The sequence below is a fragment of the Hippocampus bargibanti genome, linkage group LG13 (assembly GCF_051943395.1).
Source record: "Hippocampus bargibanti isolate YZ-2025 linkage group LG13, ASM5194339v1, whole genome shotgun sequence".
Lineage (NCBI taxonomy): Eukaryota > Metazoa > Chordata > Actinopteri > Syngnathiformes > Syngnathidae > Hippocampus > Hippocampus bargibanti.
In genome coordinates, this window is record NC_142746.1 from 1,717,569 (window position 1) to 1,737,434 (window position 19,866).

Genomic DNA, 19,866 nt, shown 5'->3' on the forward strand with positions numbered 1-19,866 from the left:
TATTATTTTATGTATAATAATAGTTAATAGCTGGCGAATAAATATACAGTAAAGTCTCGTTATATCGATATCGGATATATCGATAGTCCCGGTTATATCAATATTTTTTCGGACTCCCTCGAATATCGATATAACGAGACTTTACTGTATTTTATTTATTGTGTATTGTGTATTTTTTCAACCTCTTCTATTCCCTGAGACCGTTGCTATCTATATGCTAGCTATTAACTATCTATTCGCTAGCTATTAGCTATCTTTTCGATAGCTAGCTTGCTATCTATTAAGTTACTTAGGGTTGAGTGAACGCTGGCGCGAGTGGCTGCCGCAGCTCACCCACAGAAAAACTTATCCTGTGACTGTAAAGTGACCTTGAGAGTTTTGAAAGGCGCTTCTAAATGAAAAGTATTATTATTATTATTATTACTTTCTTTGAGTGTAGTAATTTTGCTATTATGGGACTGAAAAAGACCCCACCACAGGCTAGTGTTAAGCCGAAGAGGACATTAAAGAAAATGACGGTCGAGCAAAGAAGTACAGATGACGGCTGAAGAAACCTTTTCATCGATGGACCATTCCGGTACGACTGAGAGCTTACACAGACCTAATATATAGGATATAGATAGCTAATAGATAGCCAGCTGGCTAGCTAGCCATTTAGCTATATAGCTAATAGATAAACAGGTTGATAGCTCGTTAGCCAGCCAGAGAGCTAGATAATAATAATAAGAATAATACATTTAATTTATAAGCGCCTTTTAAAACCCTCAAGGGACAAATTACAGTCACGTGATTAAAACTTTTTTTTTTGTGAGGGTGAGCTGCGGCAGCCATTCGAGTGGGTTTGGAAAACTAGTCCGCCAGCCGTGTGGTTTCATTCATCCGCCGAAAACTAGTTCGTCAGCCGAGACTATATGCTCGCAAATTTAAAGGACAACCGACGTCTCCGGACAAGTTGTGTCCATAATTTGTAAAATGGCTTCAAATGACTTCTACTGAGCATATTTTAATAAGATTCCACCGCATATGGCTATATTTTACGTTTTAAGACTCGCTCTGAATATTCAGGAAGTCTTGTTTTTGAGTTGGTGATGAGTCCATACGTTACGTCACGAAAGGGAAAGGACCGCCCCCTGACCGAAAAAAGACACATTGTAGCAGTCCTTTCATCACGTCAATGTATTTTGCTGTACATGTTTGGTCTGAGAACCGTGTTGCACCCAAAAGCCGCCAGAAGAGGGCATCCAAGCTCCATATAAGGAATTTATCAGCCTGTGGAAGCGGAGGTGGCCACTGGAGGTCACCATTTTGTGGCTCTTTTTTTTTTGGGTGAGAGATTTTCCCCCAATGTTGCCTCAAAATGGCACATATAATTCTTTAATCGATTGCAAACATGTATGCTTTCCTCTTCAGAACTATTTGAATCATATTCATAACTGGATGTGTAACAAGAAAGCATATTCTCCGAATCTGAAGCCATTGTTTTGATTCACAAACAATGCAAGACGTCTTGGCGTGATGTCACGAATTGGGGGCGGGACTTTCTGAAAATGCCCAATTCGCAGCTCAATTTTTTTTGCAGATTTTGGACACTTTAAGTCATTTTTAATTGGTGTTTTGCATTTGACTAAAAATATCATACTGCGTGTTTTGGGTATTTTAGATGCTATAAAACGTTTTTCTGATGTCAGTTATTATTATTATTATTATTTAAAAAAGTGACGTTGGTTGTCCTTTAATGTTCGCAAGCTAAATTTCGTGAGCTAAAGCGTTCGTAAGCTAAGTTATCAGTGCACACAAAAAAGTGAAGCAGATTGACTGTCTTTTGAATGAAATCTGCAGTTCCTTTGCCTTCATTTTAGCGCAAAATGAATCTAAACGTTTGCTATGCGTCATAAATCTCCCGTCTTTTATTTGAATCCAGATGAATTAATTGCTTCTCTTTGTTCAATAATGCCTGTCCATCAAGTCAACTAAATGCATATTATGGCACTCATAATATTGGGAGGGGATGCAGGGAGGGAAGCAGTCGAGGGGGGGAATCACAGATTGTTTTTCTAAATTGTTCACCCCCTCCACCCTCTGCATGTGTTGTATATGGTTACATGGGGGATGGGGGGGGGGGAGGCTCCATGCGTGGGCCACGAGCAGTAATGGGGATCTGGTTTCTCGAATGCGATGAATGTGATATTCCTTGTGCACCTCACACACGGACACACACACACACACACACACACACACACACACACACACACACACACACACACACACACACACACATTCCTGTGCCATCCTCCCTCCTGTCAGTTTTATTTAGTGGATTGCACTTTGTATTTGGGGATGTATGACGAGCCGATTGTGGCGGCGCCTCCTGCGCAAGCTAATTTACGATTGTGAGTTGGTCACCCTGATTTAGCTTAGCCCCTCCTGGCTAAATAAAGCTCGAGAACTCAAAACGCAAGAAGATGGCTCCTGTATGTCCTCGAAGAGGTGGGGGTGGGATAAACACACACACACACACACACACACACAAACGTGCAAAAACATGTAGGTAGCCTTCAATTAAACAGACTTTACGTCATCCGCAAGTGGAGATCTTGCAGTACCGATTCACTCATTCGCTGCCATTACCGAATTTATTCAATAATTGAAAAGTGTGACGTGGAGCGACATTACACAATCTGTTTGTCTTATAAATAATAATAATTATAAATAATAATAATAATAATAATAATACATTTCATTTATAAGCGCCTTTCAAAACTCTCAAGCGCTGGTCAGACCTCCGGCAATGTTTTTCCTGCCCACAAGGGGGCAGCATTTGCCTTTTGTCCATGTTAGCGCTTTGTTTCAGCGTCAGCTGTTGTTCAAGCGTGATATAAATCAATATGTATGTATTGTATTGTGTTTTGTACAACTGCCCCCATTTCTAGCTCAGATAACTCCAAACACATATATTTTAGGAATTAACTATTTTTTTCTGATAAAATAAGAGAATCTAAGGTTTCTTATGCTGAAATTGAATGTTGATGTTGTCCGAAAAGTCCATATTCTGTGGGTCCTGGAATTTGAGTGAAAATGACAAAAACCCTGGCACTGGAGTGGACACTTTTTTGCACATCAATGAGTTAAAAGTACCGCATTTTCTGGAACACAAGGCGCACCTTCAACAAATGATATCTAAAAAAAACTAAATGTAAAACCGTTTACATGCATAAAGTACACCACGTTATAAGGGGCACCTTCAATGAATGACATATTTTTTAAAGTTTTTCATACATCAGGCGCACCGCATTCTAAGGGGCAGCTTCAACGAATCACATATTTTATCATGTTTTTCATACATAAGGCGCACCGCATTATGAGGCGTATGTTCAGCTTTCGAAAAAATATTTTCTTATCGTGCAGAAAATACGACTTTGTGCATGCGTGCCTGCATATCACCGAGTGCAGAGTTGGAAAGCGCTTTGGGCGAAAAATTAGCTTAGCAACAAGGCGTCGACGGGCACCTTGCTGCCATTTTTTAAATGGAGATTTTCTACAGTAAAATGTGAATTTTCTAATTTTTTTTAAATCTAAAATGCCAATTTTCTAAATAAACAAATCTAAAATAGCAATTTTCTACATTTTTAAAAATGTTCTAAAATGTCAATATATGATAATCACTACTAGCTGTAGCTAGAAAGCTATTAGCTATCTATTAGCTCTAGTTCTAACTATCAATCTATTAGCTATCTATTAGTTCTCGCTCGAGCTAGCTAGCTATTAGCTCTACCTAGCTATCTATAAGCTACCTAGCTAGCTTTCTGTCTATTTGAGAGTTGAGTGAATGCTGGCGTGTGTGGCTGCCGCTGCTCACCCACAGAAAAACTGTGACTTTGAGAGTTTTGAAAGGCGCTTAAAAATGAAATGTATTATGATTATTATTATTATAATATCTTGCACCGAGGGCATGAAAAAGAAGGCCCAACGGAGCCTGGGGTGTCAGAACGCGTGTAGACTAAACAGCAGCTGGAGCACAGCGCGCTCCCACGCTCGCAAACATGAAACCGGTCACTGCTTTTGGAAACGGGCACGATTCGCTGCTGCGAGCAATCAAATTTCTCCCAGACGCTCACCAAGGCGCACCAGCGCCTCCCACCCCCCGAGCCGACGCGTCCTTTGTTTGCCGAGCGCCTCTGCAAAAATCGTATCAACAATCCCCGCGCCGGAATAAGTAGCAACATATGAGAAGGCGTCCATCTTCGACCAAACACGCTTCAAATCGGCGGGAAGAACATTAGCGGGCGCACATGTTAATAATAATAATATTAATACATTTCTAAGCGTCTTTCAAAACTCTGAAGGTCACTTTATCGTCACAGGATAAGTTTTTCTGTGGGTGAGCAGCGGCAGCCACATGCGCCAGCGTTCGCTCGACCTGGAAGTAACTCAAATAGATAGAAATCTAGCTAGCTAGCTAATAGATAGCTAATAGCTAGCTAGACACATATAGGGCTAATAGATAGATAGATAGATAGATAGATAGATAGATAGATAGATAGATAGATAGATAGATAGATAGATAGATAGATAGATAGATAGATAGATAGATAGATAGATAGATAGATAGATAATACTGTGATACATTGGCTTGGAAACTTAATTGGTTCCCAGACACAGAGTGTGTAAAGCGAAGTGTGTATCCCAAAAATGTAGTTCCCATAGGAAATCATTAAAATGAGAATAATCCGTTCCCAGGTCCCCATAAAACATAATTTTCTACTTTCAAATTTTCTAAGCCTTAAAGCTACACAAAATATACCTTATTTTATGTATAATAAATGTGCTATGGTATTATAATTAAAGAAATAAACCGTACTGTATAATAAAGTCGTTTTATTTGCCTTTGTGATGGTCGTTGATGGCTTGATGGAATGGAGTGACCGGTTTCATCAGCATTAAACACTTGATGAGGAACGTAACATTCTTCTTTCACCATCTTGAGGAATGATCCTTTTATCTAGTTCCTCATCAATTGTGTTCTGTTTAGTTGGGTTTTTGCATCAAGTGTACAGATTGTGCTTGTACAGCTTGTACGGGTTGTTCGTGGAGAATATTTTAACCTTGCAGTCTACACTCTGCCTTTGAACTATCAAAGTTGAAACTCTCTCACTGTCATCTGCCTGTCTCTTTAATGTTTAAACCAACCCCACTCTCTGCTGCGTTCTTGACCAATCACGTGGCGTTAACCGAAGACAGTTGGCTGCCATTTTGTTGTTAGAAGAACGGTCTCGTTCGCGAACGACACATCTCTCATTGAGGCAGCTCCGTGGATGAAAAAAAGTTTGTATGCCAAGGTAAATTTCGTAAACCAACGTAAAATTTTTATAAATGTAACGTTCGTAAACCGAAAAGTTTATTTAAGCCAAGCGGTTCGTAAACCGAGGTATCAGTTTAGCTAGCCAGATAGCCAGGCAGATACTTAGCTGATTAACTAGATAAATAAAAAGTGAAGAAAGGAAAAAAGAAATAATGATAAAGTCAAGAGAAATGACAAAAAAAGTTAAAGGGACGAAAGAAAGTTGAGCCAAAGAGGGGGAAAAAAGAGAAAAAAAAGGCACATTGAACTGCACAACAAAATGGCCGCCGCGGGAAAGACAAACCATCCATTTTGTTTTTTGCGCACACCAAGAAAGGGACTAGACAGGGTGGACAACGATGAAGGACTGGACATGCTGGGAAGGACAGCAGGTGGGACACGGGTCCAGATTGGGGGGGAGGGTGGTAGTATGAGGCCACGTGTTAGCATGTGAGGTACCTCTGCGCCACATCGTAGGACTCGGGGTGGATGCAGGTCTGGTCCAGTGCGTTGAAATGCGTCGCTACGGTGACGTTGGACTTTCCTTTCGCCTTCTTGGTAGCTGCTTTAGCCGGAGGAGGCGCACTCGTGGCGCTGTTGTAATTTAAAACAAAAAAATGCATGAAATTCAATGAGAAAGAAAACATTTACCACAATTGTGCAGTGGAATCAATAAATCAAAACGGGCCGAGAGTGAGGGTGGGGTGTAAAAAATGAATTGACATTGGAAATCGAATATTCGTTACTTTTTTTTAACACTAACATTTTTTGCAACCGTTGAACAGAAGTAATTGTTCTTTTGTTGATTGTCGCCATTTTGAAAAAAAAAAGACATTTTTAAACTAAAAAAAAGACATTTTTAAACTTTTTTAAACATTATAATAATACATTTCATTTGTAAGCGCCTTTCAAAACTCTCAAGGTCACTTTACAGTCACTGGATCAGTTTTTCTGTGGGTGAGCAGCGGCAGCCACATGCGCCAGCGTTCACTCAACCCGGAAGTAACTCAAATAGATAGAAAGCTAGCTAGCTAGCTGGATAGATAGCCAACAGATAGCCAGCTAGCTAGCTAATAGATAGTCAGCTAACCCGCCAGCTAGCTAATAGATAGCCAGATAGCTGGATAGATAGCCAACAGATAGCCAGCTAACCAACTAGATAGCTAATAATAATAATAATAATAATCATACATTTAATTTGTAAGCACTGGATCAGTTTTTTTCTGTGAAAATGTTTTAGAATTTTGAAAATCATCATTTTCTAAAGTATTTTTTTGTTGAAAATTGCCATTTCATAAATTTTTACAAAAATCTCACGAAAGATATTTTTAAAATACAGTAAAGTCTCGTTATATCGATATTCAAGGGAGTCCGAAAAAATATCGATATAACCGGGACTATCGATATATCCGACCCTGTTTGCATGTAATTTTCTCCGTGCGTGCATAGAAATAGTATCGATATAACCGGGACTATCGATATATCCGATATCGATATAACGAGACTTTACTGTAAATTAATTTTTAAAATCGCTACTGTAGAAAATGTTTTACATTTTTGAAAATCATCATTTTAGAAAATTAAAACAATATATTGAAAATGGCCATTTTAGAACATTTTACCAAAAATCTTTTTTTTTAATTACATTTTAAAATATTGTAGGAAATGTTTTACATTTTTGGAAATCATCATTTTAGAACATTTTAAAAAATATTGAAAAATCGCCATTTTAGAACATTTCACCAAAAATCTTTTTTTTTTTTAATTACATTTTAAAATCGCTATTCTAGAAAATGTTTTCTAATGTTTTGTTTGTTTTGAAGAGGAGGTTTATGGATGTGGTCAAAGAGGACATGAAGGTAGCTGGTGTGAGAGAAGAGGACGCACAAAACCGGGAAAGATGGAGGACAATGATTCGCTGTGGCGACCCCTGAAGGGAAAAGCCGAAAGGAAAAGAAGAAGATTCTAGAAATGTTTTTACATTTTCGAAAATCGTCATTTTAGAAAGTAAAAAAAATTGAAAATCGTCATTTTTTTTCAAAATGTTACCAAAAATCTTTTTTTTAAATTACATTTTTAAAATCGCTATTGTAGAAAATGTTTTACATTTTCGAAAATCATCATTTTAGAAAGTAAAAACATTTTTTTAGAAAAAAGACATTTTTGAAAATTTTACCGAAATCATCCCAAAAATCTTTTTTTTTTTAATAAAATTGCTCTTCTAGAAAATGTTTTACATTTTCAAAAACCATCATTTTCAAAAATGGCAAAACATTTTGAAAATCACAATTTCAGAAAAATCTTAAACATTTTGAAAATGGCCATTTTTGAAAATTTTACCAAAATCTTAACGAAAATATTTTTTTAATTACATTTTTAAATTGCTATTGCAGAAAATGTTTTACATTTTTGGACAATCGTCATTTTAGAAAATGTAAATAAAAAAAATTGAAAATCGCCTTTTTAGAATTTTTTTTTAACATTTCGAAAATCGCCATTTCAGAATTTTTACAAAATTAGAAAATTACCATTTTAAGAAGGTGGAGGGCTCATTGAGTCAATTACTGTAACCATCTACTAATTTACTGCTCCTAAATGGCAGCACACGCAGCTAACAGCTACCTGCCCAATGTATTCATTCCACATGCAGGCCACCAGAAGTTATTGATTTGATGACGCAGGCCAGATGAAAATTAACCAGGGGCGGCATTTGGCCCCGGGGGCCTTACTTTGGACATACAGTGAGACCTCAACTTACAAACACCTTATCTTACAAACTTTTCGTCTTAAGAACCTCTAATTTATGAAAATTAAACCTTATAATAAGCACTATTTTCATAATACACACCCACCACGGCTGGCGGAGTGATCTTCGGCGGAAGCACACGACCGAACAGCGCGCCAGCCAGCGCTACTTTGCACACCCCCACTCATTGAATGCACACGTCGATCGCCTACTTGGAGCTTTTTGCTGATAATTTTACTACTATGGGAACGGAAAAAAAACCACCACAGGCTCGTGTTCAGCCCAGGAAGACAAACAATAAAATCACCGTCGCTGAGAAGAAGGAGGTAATTGAAAAACACGAACGAGGTGTGCGTTTGTGTGATTTAGTGGCCGAGCATGGCTATGCTAAGTCAACCATTGCTCCCATTCTCCGTAACACAGAAGCCATCAAAGGTGCGTCTGTTGCAAAATGTGTTTCCGTGCTCTCAAAGCGACGGTCTCGGGCAATCGACGAAGTTGAAAAAAACTTTATTTTACAGCAGTTTATTTCTTTAATTACAGTCCTCATGTAATGTGCCTCTTTTTGTGACTTTATGATACAATGCAGTATTACTTTCATTACGATAGCACATTTATTATACATAGAATAAGGTATGTTGTGTGTAGTTTTAAGACTTATTTAGTTAAAACCTATATTTTATGGAAACCCGGGAACGGATTATTCCCCTTTTAATGGCTTCCTATGGCTTTTTTGAGATACACACTTTTCGCCTTACACACTCTGTCTGGGAACCAATTAAGTTCGTAAGTTGAGGTCTGACTGTATTGCAATGCATGAAAAGGCTTCGGCTTCCACACAGACGGCTCTGTAGCGTCTTCTCGTACCTTTGGGCAGTTTGGTTGATCCTGATGAATCCGGCGCACTGCTGGTAGCTTTTGGGTCCCAGGCCCTTAACCAGCTTGAGCTGCTCCCGATTGAGGAAGGGGCCATTTTGTTCTCTCCACTCGGCAATACTGCGAGCCCTCCCAGTGTTTAAGCCTGCGACGTGTCTGCAAGACCACGGCAGAAAGGGAGCGGCGTTTCAGTCCCGTTCCGAATGAGGTCACACAAAAAGCAGCAAACACAGATTTGTCCGGGCGATTTAGAGCCGCTGTGACTCAGCGGCTCTTAAACGCGCCGCCGTGTCAACACTTGACATAATAGCTCAGTCATCAACACGTACGCGGGTGTTTGTAGGCATACGTAGCGCGACTCGCGGGTCGCGCAGACGGGTAAACAGATGACCTGACGCCCGCCGGCGGAACGTACATGTCAACATGCGACGCTGTAGTAGCTTTTTGATGTGGATTCGTGTGACTGTTTGTTGTTGTTGTTTTTTTTTGGGGGGGAAAGAGAGGGGGGGAGTTGAACTACCTCAGGGGTCGGGAACCTTTTTGACTAGAGAGCCATAAAAGTCAAATACAGTGATACCTCGGTTTACGAAGGCTTTAGCTAACGAACTTTTCACCTTACGAGCATTAAATTTGCGAGAATATAATCTTGGCATACGAACTAGTGTTCAACGGACGAACCAAATCACACAGCGCCACGTTGGCTGCCGGACTACTTTTCCACACCCACTTGCTTTGAGTGCACTCAGTGTAGACGTGGGTTGTTATCAAGTGGAGTACTTTTGCTATTATGGGAGCAAATAAGACCCTACCACAGGTTGGTGTTAAGCCGAAGAGGACACAAAAGAAAATGACGGTCGAGGAGAAGAAGGAGATCGAAGAAGAAACACCAACGAGGTGTGCGTTTGTGTGACTTAGCATCCCAGTACGCTAAGCTATCATCCTTAAGAACAAGGAAGCTATTAAGGGTGTTTTGTGTTGTCTAAGCAACTGTCTCAGGGAATAGAAGAGGTTGATTTGGATTAATGAAAAGCACCTAGCAGGGGACCGTGTGAGTGAGGGCATTATCGCTGAGAAGGCACGGCCAATTCACTCGGATATCATCAATTACATCAACGACCATCACAAAGGTCAATAAAACCACTTTACTATACAGCACAGTTTATTTCTTTAATTATAATATAATAGCACATTTATTATACATAAAATAAGGTCCATTTTGTGTAGTTTTAAGGCTTATTTAGTAGAAAATTATGTTTTATGGGGACCTGGGAATGGATTATTCTCATTTTAATGGTTCCTAATGGGCAATAAATGTTTGGAAGACAAATTTTTTACCGTAAACACACTTTCTTTCATCACTTTGCTGCTGTGAAATGTAAATTTCTCCACTGTGAGACTAATAAAGGCAAATCCAATCCAATCCAATCCAATTAAGTTCATAAGCTGAGGTATCACTGTATTTAGAAATGCTTTTCAGTGAGAGCCACACACACACTTTACATTCACAATTACACGCACATTTTTTCTGCGGGTGAGCAGCGGCAGCCACACGCGCCAGCGCTCACTCAACCCGGAAAAATGCGCTCAGTAGAAGTCATTTGAAGTGATTTTACAAATTATGAACACAACTTGTACGGAGGCGTCGGTCGTTCTTTAATACGGTAATAAAAACGGTATTTTAGTTTTATCTGCGAGGCAGATGCAATCATCAAAAGAGCCATTTATGGCTCGCAAGCCATATGTTGCTCCACCCTGAACTACCTCATCAGAATCTCGGAGCAGATGTTGATGTCGACCCCGACGAAGCTCACGCACTCCTGGACCACGCCGTCCAGCGCCGCCTTCAGAGCTGCGGCTGAGACGTCATGCTGAAAAACACGCAGATCAAAACCAACATGAAATGTTAATAGGTGGACAAAAGAAAGAAAACCATTTCTGATATGCATCTGAAACTGTGCCGGCGAGGAAGACGTTTCCCCCGCCGCCCCCCCACGGTGCGTGATTAAATTTCACCCAGCAAAAGAGATTATGGTCAATCCATAACAAATCCCGAAGCGACGAGCGACATTTGACTGACAAGGAAAGGAAACAGAGATGTGATTGACAGATGGAAAGAGCGCACCAAAGGCGCAAAGATGTTCGCTGTTTAGCTTGGCGGGGTGCAAAAGACCCCCCCCCCCTTGCGATCAACTCGGCACACGTCGCATCCAGCTGCCCAACAACAACTTGGGAATGAGCTCCAAAAAGCCTCGGAATGTTTTTCCTGTAAAAGGGAGATAGCGAGGCGGGTGGGGGGAGGGTATCAAGTCCGACCACCGCCAAGCGAAGAGGCCCAAATCAGAGGTGGTGGACACTGATACCTCAGCAACCGATGAGTCAATGGCCGCAATCGAGCCTCGTTGATCCGTGACGCGATCGAGCCTCCAATAGACGCGTTTGTGTAAAGCACAGGTGTCAAAGTCAAGGCCCGCGGGCCAAATCCGGCCCGCCACATCATTTTTTTCGGCCCGCGAAAGCAAATCAAACTTGTTAAATTCCATGATGATTGCTAAAATCTGAGCCAAAATTTGATATTTTTGGATGTCAACCACAATAAAAGTCATTATTCTTGACTTCAGCTTTGAAAACGAGTTATTCATTAATTTGCAGTGTGCTCTATATGTAATATTTGAAGGGATTTAAACATTCTAATGGGTTCCCCAAATAACGGCCCTTGAGAGGAAACCATAACTACAATGTGGCCCGCGGCAAAAAATGACTTTGACACCCCTGGCTGTAAAGCGAGGGAATTAACTCATTCACTGCCATCCCGGAATTTATTCGGGTATTGAAAATATGACGTGGATAGCCATTCCCAAATTTGTTCGGGTTTTGGTTTTTCTTGCGGGCATGGACCTGTGATTTAAGGGATTAGCTCGATCGCTAGCCTCCTTGCTCACTAACTGGCTCAATCGCTGGCAAGCTCGCCAGCTAGCTCTTTCGTTAGCTAGCTAGCTTGATCGCTCGCAAGATCGATCGCCAGCTAGCTTGATCGCTAACTAGCTTGATCGCTGGCTAGCTCGATTGCTAGCGAGCTCAATGGCTAGCTAGCTCGATTGCTAGCAAGATCGTGACTGTTAAAGGACAACCGACGTCTCTGGACAAGTTGTGTCCATAATTTGTTAAAATGGCTTCAAATGACTTCTACTGAGCGTATTTCAATAAGATTCCACCGTATATAGCTATATTTTACATTTTAAGACTTGCGCTGAATATTCAGGAAGTCTTGTTTTTGAGTTGGTGACGAGTCCGTACGTGATGTCACTAAAGGAACGCCCCTGACTGAAAAAAAGACACATTGTAGCAGTCCTTCCATCACGTCAATGTATTTTGTTGTACTTGTTTGGTCTGAAAACCTCGTGTTGCACCCAAAAGCTGGCAGAAGAGGGTGTCCAAGCTCCATGGAAGGAAATTATCAGCCTGTGGAAACGGGCTGATACATTCCTCACAACAGCTCGGTGGCCATTTTTGGGTGAGACATTTCCCCCCAATGTTGCCTCAAAATGGCATGGAATAAATTCTTTAATCGATTGCAAACATGTATGCTTTCCTCTTCAGAGCTATTTGAATAATATTCATAACTGGATGTGTAACAAGAAAGCATATTCTCAGAATCTGAGGCCATTGTTTTGATTCTCCAGCAATGCAAGACGTCTTGGCGTGACGTCACGAACAGGGGGCGGGACTTTCTGAAAGCTTTTTGCAGATTTTGGACACTTTAAGTCATTTTTTATTGGTGTTTTGCATTTGAATAAAAACATCATACTGCGTGTTTTGGGTATTCTAGATGCTATAAAACGTTTTTCTGATGTCACTTAAGAAACAAAAAAGCGACGTCGGTTGTCCTTTAAGTGTCCTTTCAAAGGCGTCTGAAATAACATGTATTATTATTATTATTATTATTATAAGATCGAGCGCTGGCAAGACCGATTGCTAGATAGCTTGATCGCTAACTTGATTGCTAGCTAGCTCTATCATTAGCTAGCTAGCTTCCAAGATCGATTGCTAGCTAGCTCGATCGCTAGTGAGCTTGATCACGAGCTAGCTCGATCATTAGCGAGCTCGATCACTAGCTAGCTTGATCGCTATCAATCTCGATGGCTAGATAGCTCAGCCACTAGCCTCATCGCTCGCTAGCTCGATTGCTAACTAGCTTAATCGCTATAATCGCTATCTAGCTCGATCGCTAGCCAGCTCAATCGCTGGATAACTTAGCTAGCTAGCTTGCCAGATCGCTAGCTAGCTCGATCGCTAGCGAGCTTGATCACTAGCTAGCTTGATCGCTAGCAATCTCGATGGCTAGATAGCTCAACCACTAGCCTCATCGCTCGCTAGCTCGATTCCTAACTAGCTTAATCGCTATCTAGCTCAATCGCTAGCCAGCTCAATCGCTAGATAACTTGATCGCTAGCTTGATTGCTAGCTAGCTCGATCATTAGCTAGCTAGCTTGCAAGATCGATTGCTAGCTACCTCGATCGCTAGTGAGCTTGATCACGAGCTAGCTCAATCGCTAGCGAGCTCGATCACTAGCTAGCTTGATCGCTAGCAATCTCGATGGCTAGATAGCTCAACCACTAGCCTCATCGCTCGCTAGCTCGATTCCTAACTAGCTTAATCGCTATCTAGCTCAATCGCTAGCCAGCTCAATCGCTAGAAAACTTGATCGCTAGCTCGATTGCTAGCTAGCTCAATCGTTAGCTAGCTAGCTTGATTGCTAGCTAGCTCGATAGATGAGTGACGATTTGCTTTGACAGATGACGAGGAGCCAACACATCAGGGTAGAGCGACGGATTGATTTGAGATTTAAAAACCTGCAAGGTTACATCGCGGTTGAAAGCTTTCGGGTTCTTTGAAGCTCAACCTTGTAAAAGCAAAGTGGGCCAATTGCTAAATTTTGCTCTGTCGTACCCTGACGAGCGACATTCAATATTCAATAGATTCCGATTCTGAGGTGAGAAGAACACCGGGGCGCCGCCGCGTCAATGGAAAAAACGTGGGACGGTACGGAAACGATGTCGTCGTTTCCCACGAAGGTGAACAGGAATGATTTATGCCAGCGAGCGGATACGCGAGGGGGGCGAGTCCCGAGTGCCGATGGGGGAAATCACTTGAAATGTTACACCGGGGAAGAATGTTTTCACACGAGAAAAGGTGAAGGCGTTTGGGGGAGGGGGGCGTGGGCCTCTCACACCTATTGGAACGCTACCTCGGAATGGGTGAGAACAGAGGAACCGGCCCAATTGATGATTGGGCCGGTAAACCCAACCCATACAACGACGGTGCCTTCGATGATTCACAAGGTTTTGCTACGTGGAATATTAGTCTCGTCATCAAGACAGCTAGCTATCTATTAGCTATCTAGTTGCCTATCTATCTAGCTGGATACCCAGCTGGCTGGATATCTGGCTGTCTAGCTATATGGCTAGGTAGCTAGCTATCTCACTGGCTGGCTGGCTATCTGGCTGGCTATCTATTGGCAAGCTATTAGCTGGCTGGCTAGCTTTCTGACTATCTGGCTGGCTATCTATTGGATAGCTATTAGCCTGCTAGCTAGCTTATTGACTATCTGGCTATCTATCTAGCTGGCTATCTAGCTATCTATCTATTAGCTCACTATTAGCTAGCTAACTAGCTTTCGATGAGAAGGTTTCTTCAGCCATCATCTGTACTTTTTTGAAGGTGTCGGACGTTTCGCCTCCAAGAGGCTTCGTCAGCAAACTAAAGTCTTACTGGTCGTATCGGCCCTATTTATATATCCCTAATGTCCAAACATGGCGGCGCCAGATACAGCTATGATAGGACCCTACTCTCAGGTTGGGGGGAGCAGAGGACCACTCTCTGTGGCCCCACGACTGGCCTGTTTGCTCCCCTCCCTCCGTATCACCTCATCAGCATTACGAATGTTGCCTAACCTGTTTTGCCTAAGCAGGCTATTGTATGAACGATCCAAATTGAACCTCACCCCACCAGACCGGTTTAATGAAGGATTTTGTTGTTTTATGAAAATTGCTTCTTTTACTCCCCTTTCAAACCATCTATGTTCTTTCGCTAAGATTTTAACCTCATTGTTGTCAAATACCTTATATGGGTAGTCCCACATCTGGCGTATCAGTCAAAATTTATCACCTTGTCATGAAATGAAGCTTATACAAATAAAGTTGAGTTGAAATAAAACTTGACATCAGCCTATCAGCTTCACTTTTGATTGATACACCGGACAACCAATCAGATGACATTAGATTATTAGCTAGACTGTGCGTACTCAAACAACGCTGCAAAGTTAGCTACATTCTATATCCAACAGTACCGTGGCGATCGCCATGGACATTATTGAGCACGTCTGGTCTATAAAATGGAGGGACGCTAACAGCTTCTTCAACATTTAGCTTGTAGCAGACGTGCATATTTCCCTACTTTACATCACAAAAGGTTGAGTGAAGACCTAGCTATCTATCTAATAGCTAGCTCGCTTTCTATCCGAGTTACTTACGGGTTGAGTGAGGGCCTAGCTAGCTATCTGTTAGCTATCTATTAGCTAGCTAGCTTTCTATCCGAGTACTTGGCGATCGAATTAGCTGTCTATTAGCTAGTTAGCTTTCTATCCGAGTTACTTACGGGTTGAGTGAGGGCCTAGCTAGCTATCTGTTAGCTATCTATTAGCTAGCTAGCTTTCTATCCGAGTACTTGGCGATCGAATTAGCTGTCTATTAGCTAGTTAGCTTTCTATCCGAGTTACTTACGGGTTGAGTGAGGGCCTAGCTAGCTATCTGTTAGCTATCTATTAGCTAGCTAGCTTTCTATCCGAGTACTTGGCGATCGAATTAGCTGTCTATTAGCTAGTTAGCTTTCTATCCGAGTACTTGGCGATCGAATTAGCTGTCTATTAGCTAGTTAGCTTTCTATCTGAGTTACTTACGGGTTGAGTGAGGGCCTAGCTAGCTATCTGTTAGCTATCTATTAACTAGCTAGCTTTCTAGCCGATTTACTTCCGGGTTGAGTGAACGCTGCCGCTGCTCACCCACAGAAAAACTTATCCTGTGACTGTAAAGTGACCTTGAGAGTTTTGAAAGGCGCTTAGAAATGAAATGTATTATTATTATTATTAGTGGGTTGGCGATTTTGCAGCGGTGAGTTGGGGTGGGTCTTGTCCTCAAGTTTCTCCTACGGGAGCCCAAATAAAGTCCAATTTTCAATCTGATTTCAATGATTTCCCACTCTGCGAGCCCTCAGCTCATTTCCTTCATTCTATCAGAGCTGTCAATCAACGGCCCGAGTGGCAGGCGGGGGGCTGCACAGCGACCCCATTGTGCCAGCTGGCTGGAGTTAAAGATTGTTTTTTTTCTTCTTCGCTGATCCTCATTTGAGTCACGAATCACGCACGCAAGCGGACGAACAAATAGTGCTAATAGAAACTAGCTTTCACGACGTACGCAAATTCGGGAGGTCGGAGGGATGCCCCGTCTCGTATCTGTCAGCGCCCGGGGTTTATTTACACGGTTATATTATCATTTGTTGACCCAGTCACATGATCTGAGGATGGGAGGTGAGCAACCCCAGCGGCACCCTGGAGAGTCATGTGATGAGAGACGAGAAGAGGGTGGGGGTCCGCGACCCGACAAAGCCAACACACACAGCCACTTACACAATATGACCTCCGCCCTTCTACCCAATTTCATTTCGCTCCGAGTCGTCAGTGTTGCTGTCATTCCACTTTCGCCACCCGCTGACTTTTCTCCAGGCCCAGATGTCAAGTGCCATGCTCATCTATCCAGCTAGCTAGTGATCAAGCTTGCTAGCAATCAAACTATCTGGCGATCAAGTTAGCTACCGAGCTTTGTTTCTATTCCTCTAGCTGGCTAATCCCTAATAGCACAGGTGTCCAAGTCAAGGCCTTTGGGGGCCAAATCTGGCCCGCCGCAGCTAGCTTGCGAGCGAGATAGCTAGCGAGTGAGCCATAGCAAAGTGGCTCACTAGTAAGAGAGCTAGCTAGCGAAGAAGCCAGTGAGCACGGTAGCTAGGTAGCTAGCCAGCTCGCGAGCGAGATAGCTGGCAAGCAAGCTATAGCAAGGGAACTAGAGAGCGAGGGAGGTAACTAGTGAGAGAGCTAGCGATCAAATTAAGTAGCTAGGTCTCTTTCTATTAGGCTAGCAGGTCAAAAGCAAGTTAGCGATTTAGCTAGCTGACGATCATGCTAAGTAGCGAGCACGATAGCTATCGAACGAGGTAGATAGCGAGCGAGGTAGCTAGCGAGCGAGCGAGATATCTAGTGAGCGAGCTATAGCAAGGTAGCTAGCTAGTGAAACAGCTAGCTAGCAATGTAGTCAGCGAGCGAGCAAGATAGCTCGCGGGAGAGCTATAACGAGGTAGCTAGCTCGCGAGAGAGATAGCAAGCAAGAAAGCAATCTAGCAAGAGAGCGAGCCAAAGAGAGAGCTAGCTAGCGATCAAGGCTAATCCCTTACAACACAGGTGTCAAAGTCAAGGCACGGGAGCAAAATCTGGCCCGCAATCATCATTGTATTCGGCCCGCGAAAGCAAATCAAGCTTGTCAAGTGCTATGCTCATCTATTGAGCTAGCTTGCTCGTGAGCTCACTAAAGACCAAGCTATACAGCTAGCGAGCTAGCAAGCTCTCTTTCTATTCAGCTAGATGGCTAATCCCTGACAACCCAGGTGTCAAAGTGAAGGCCCAGGGTCCAAATCTGGCTCGCCACCTCATTTTATTCGGCCCACGAAAGCAAATCAAGCGTGTCAATTTCCATGATGCTTGCTAAAGTCGGAACCAAAATGTCAAATTGTCGTACGTAAACCATGATAACACTCATTATTTTGGATTTCGGATTTGAAAACGTGTTCATTAATTTTTTGTACGCTCTAGATGTAATATGTATAGGGGATGAAGCATTCTAATGGCTTCCCCAAATTCATAACGGCCCTCGAGAGGAAACTGTAAGAACAATCTGCCCTGCCACAATAAAGGACTTTAACACCCTTGATTTGGACAGTGGTCACCTTGCATCCTGAATCCAAGTGACATTTCTCAAAAATCGCCAATCGTAAAATGAAAACACCTCTTTATCCCAAGTTGAAAACGAGTGCAACCCTTTAGCTTTTGAAAAACGGCCAGTTCACACACGCACGCACGCACATGTGGAGGCCACGTAGCCGGAGCGCAAGCAAAAACACGCATCACTCCAGGCCATTAATTGAGTTAGCGCTCACCGCTAGCGTCATGTGTTGACACGGTGCCTCCACTGACTCCATCTACAAACCTCGGGGTGCCTCTTCTTCTATCTCCTCCCTCGTGCGCGAGGGCCCGTACAGTGATACCTCAGCTTACGAACGCTCACAAACTTTTCATTTTCACGAACATTAAATTTGCGAGAATATAATCTTGGCATACGAACGAGTTTTCGGCGAATGAACCAAACCACACAGCGCCACGGTGGCTGGTGGACTAGTTTTCGGCGGATAAACACCAAACCTCACGGTCGAACAGCGCCACGGTGGCTGGCGGACTAGTTTTCCACACCCACTTCCTCTGAGTGCAGACGTGGATTGTTATCGAGTGGAGTATTTTGCTATTGTGGGACCGAAACCACAGGCTAGTGTTAAGCCGAAGAGGACACAAAAGAAAATGACGGCCGAGCAGAAGAAGGAGATCATCGAAAAACGCCAACAAGGTGTGCATTTGTGTGACTTAGCGTCCCAGTACCAGTATGCTAAGTCGACCATTGCTACCATCCTTAAGAACAAGGAAGCTATTAAGGGTGTGTGTGTGGCTAAGGGTGTTTTCGTGTTGTCTAAGCAACGGTCTCAGGCAATAGAAGAGGTTGATTAGGATTAATTAAAAGCGGCGAGCAGGGGACCGTATGAGTGATGGTATTATAGGCGAGAAAATACGGCAACTTCACTCGGATATCATCAAGAGGCAACTACATCAACGACCATCACAGAGGTCAATAAAACCACTTTATAATACAGAACAATTTCTTTCTTTCATTACAATACAATAGCACATTTATTATAGATAAAATAAGGTACAGTAAAGTCTCGTTATATCGATATCGGATATATCGATAGTCCCGGTTATATCGATACTATTACTATGCACGCACGGAGAAAATTACATGCAAACAGGGTCGGATATATCGATAGTCCCGGTTATATCGATATTTTTTCGGACTCCCTTGAATATCGATATAACGAGACTTTACTGTATATGATGTGTAGTTTTAAGACTTATTTAGTAGAAAATGATGTTTTATAGGGACCTGGGAAGGGATTATTCTCATTTTAATGGTTTCTTATGGGAAGTAAATGTTTGGCAGACGAACTTTTCGCCTTACACGCACTTTCTGGGAACCAATTAAGTTCGTGAGCTGAGGTATCACTGTATTTGCGTCCCCCTCCACCCCCCCGAAAGACCGGGAATAGTCATTACCTGATACGTTCCAATGCCGATGTGTTTTGGATCGATCTTCACAAGTTCGGCCAACGGATCCTGGACGCGCCTTCCGATGGACACTGTTGACACACGCAGACGAGCGGTCAGGCATGAAGCAGGTTATTGAATATTTTTAATTGTCCTCTTATTACGAACAAGGCCTGAGGTTCCATTTTGACAGGCCGATAATAATTAATGCTGGCTTTAAATTAGAGCCGTCTGCATCTTTCATTTAGATTCATGAACAATGTTGGGGGGTGGGGGCTCGTGCACGCGCGCAACACCTTGAGAGTGACTTATTTCGAAATGCCGCGTGCGCACAATTAATAGCCGTGTGCGCCTCAAGGCGTCAATTCAACGGGAAAATGTATTTTTCCATGACCAGGCTGGCAAAGGATTCCAAATGAAAACAATCGCAAATA

The 19,866-nt window shown here is 42.4% G+C and overlaps 1 protein-coding gene across 2 annotated transcripts in view; it reads right to left on the reverse strand.

Moving 5' to 3' along the window:
- Positions 1-19,866, reverse strand: part of srbd1 (S1 RNA binding domain 1) — a 121,224-nt gene that overhangs the window by 45,623 nt on the left and 55,735 nt on the right. For both annotated transcript variants that reach the window (XM_089012615.1, XM_089012614.1), the window contains exons 15-18: positions 19,442-19,524; positions 10,722-10,828; positions 8,952-9,116; positions 5,798-5,932 (exon numbers count right to left, since the gene is read on the reverse strand). In XM_089012615.1, the coding sequence (XP_088868741.1) occupies positions 5,798-5,932; positions 8,952-9,116; positions 10,722-10,828; positions 19,442-19,524 (490 nt within the window). The remainder of the gene's footprint in view (positions 1-5,797; positions 5,933-8,951; positions 9,117-10,721; positions 10,829-19,441; positions 19,525-19,866) is intronic.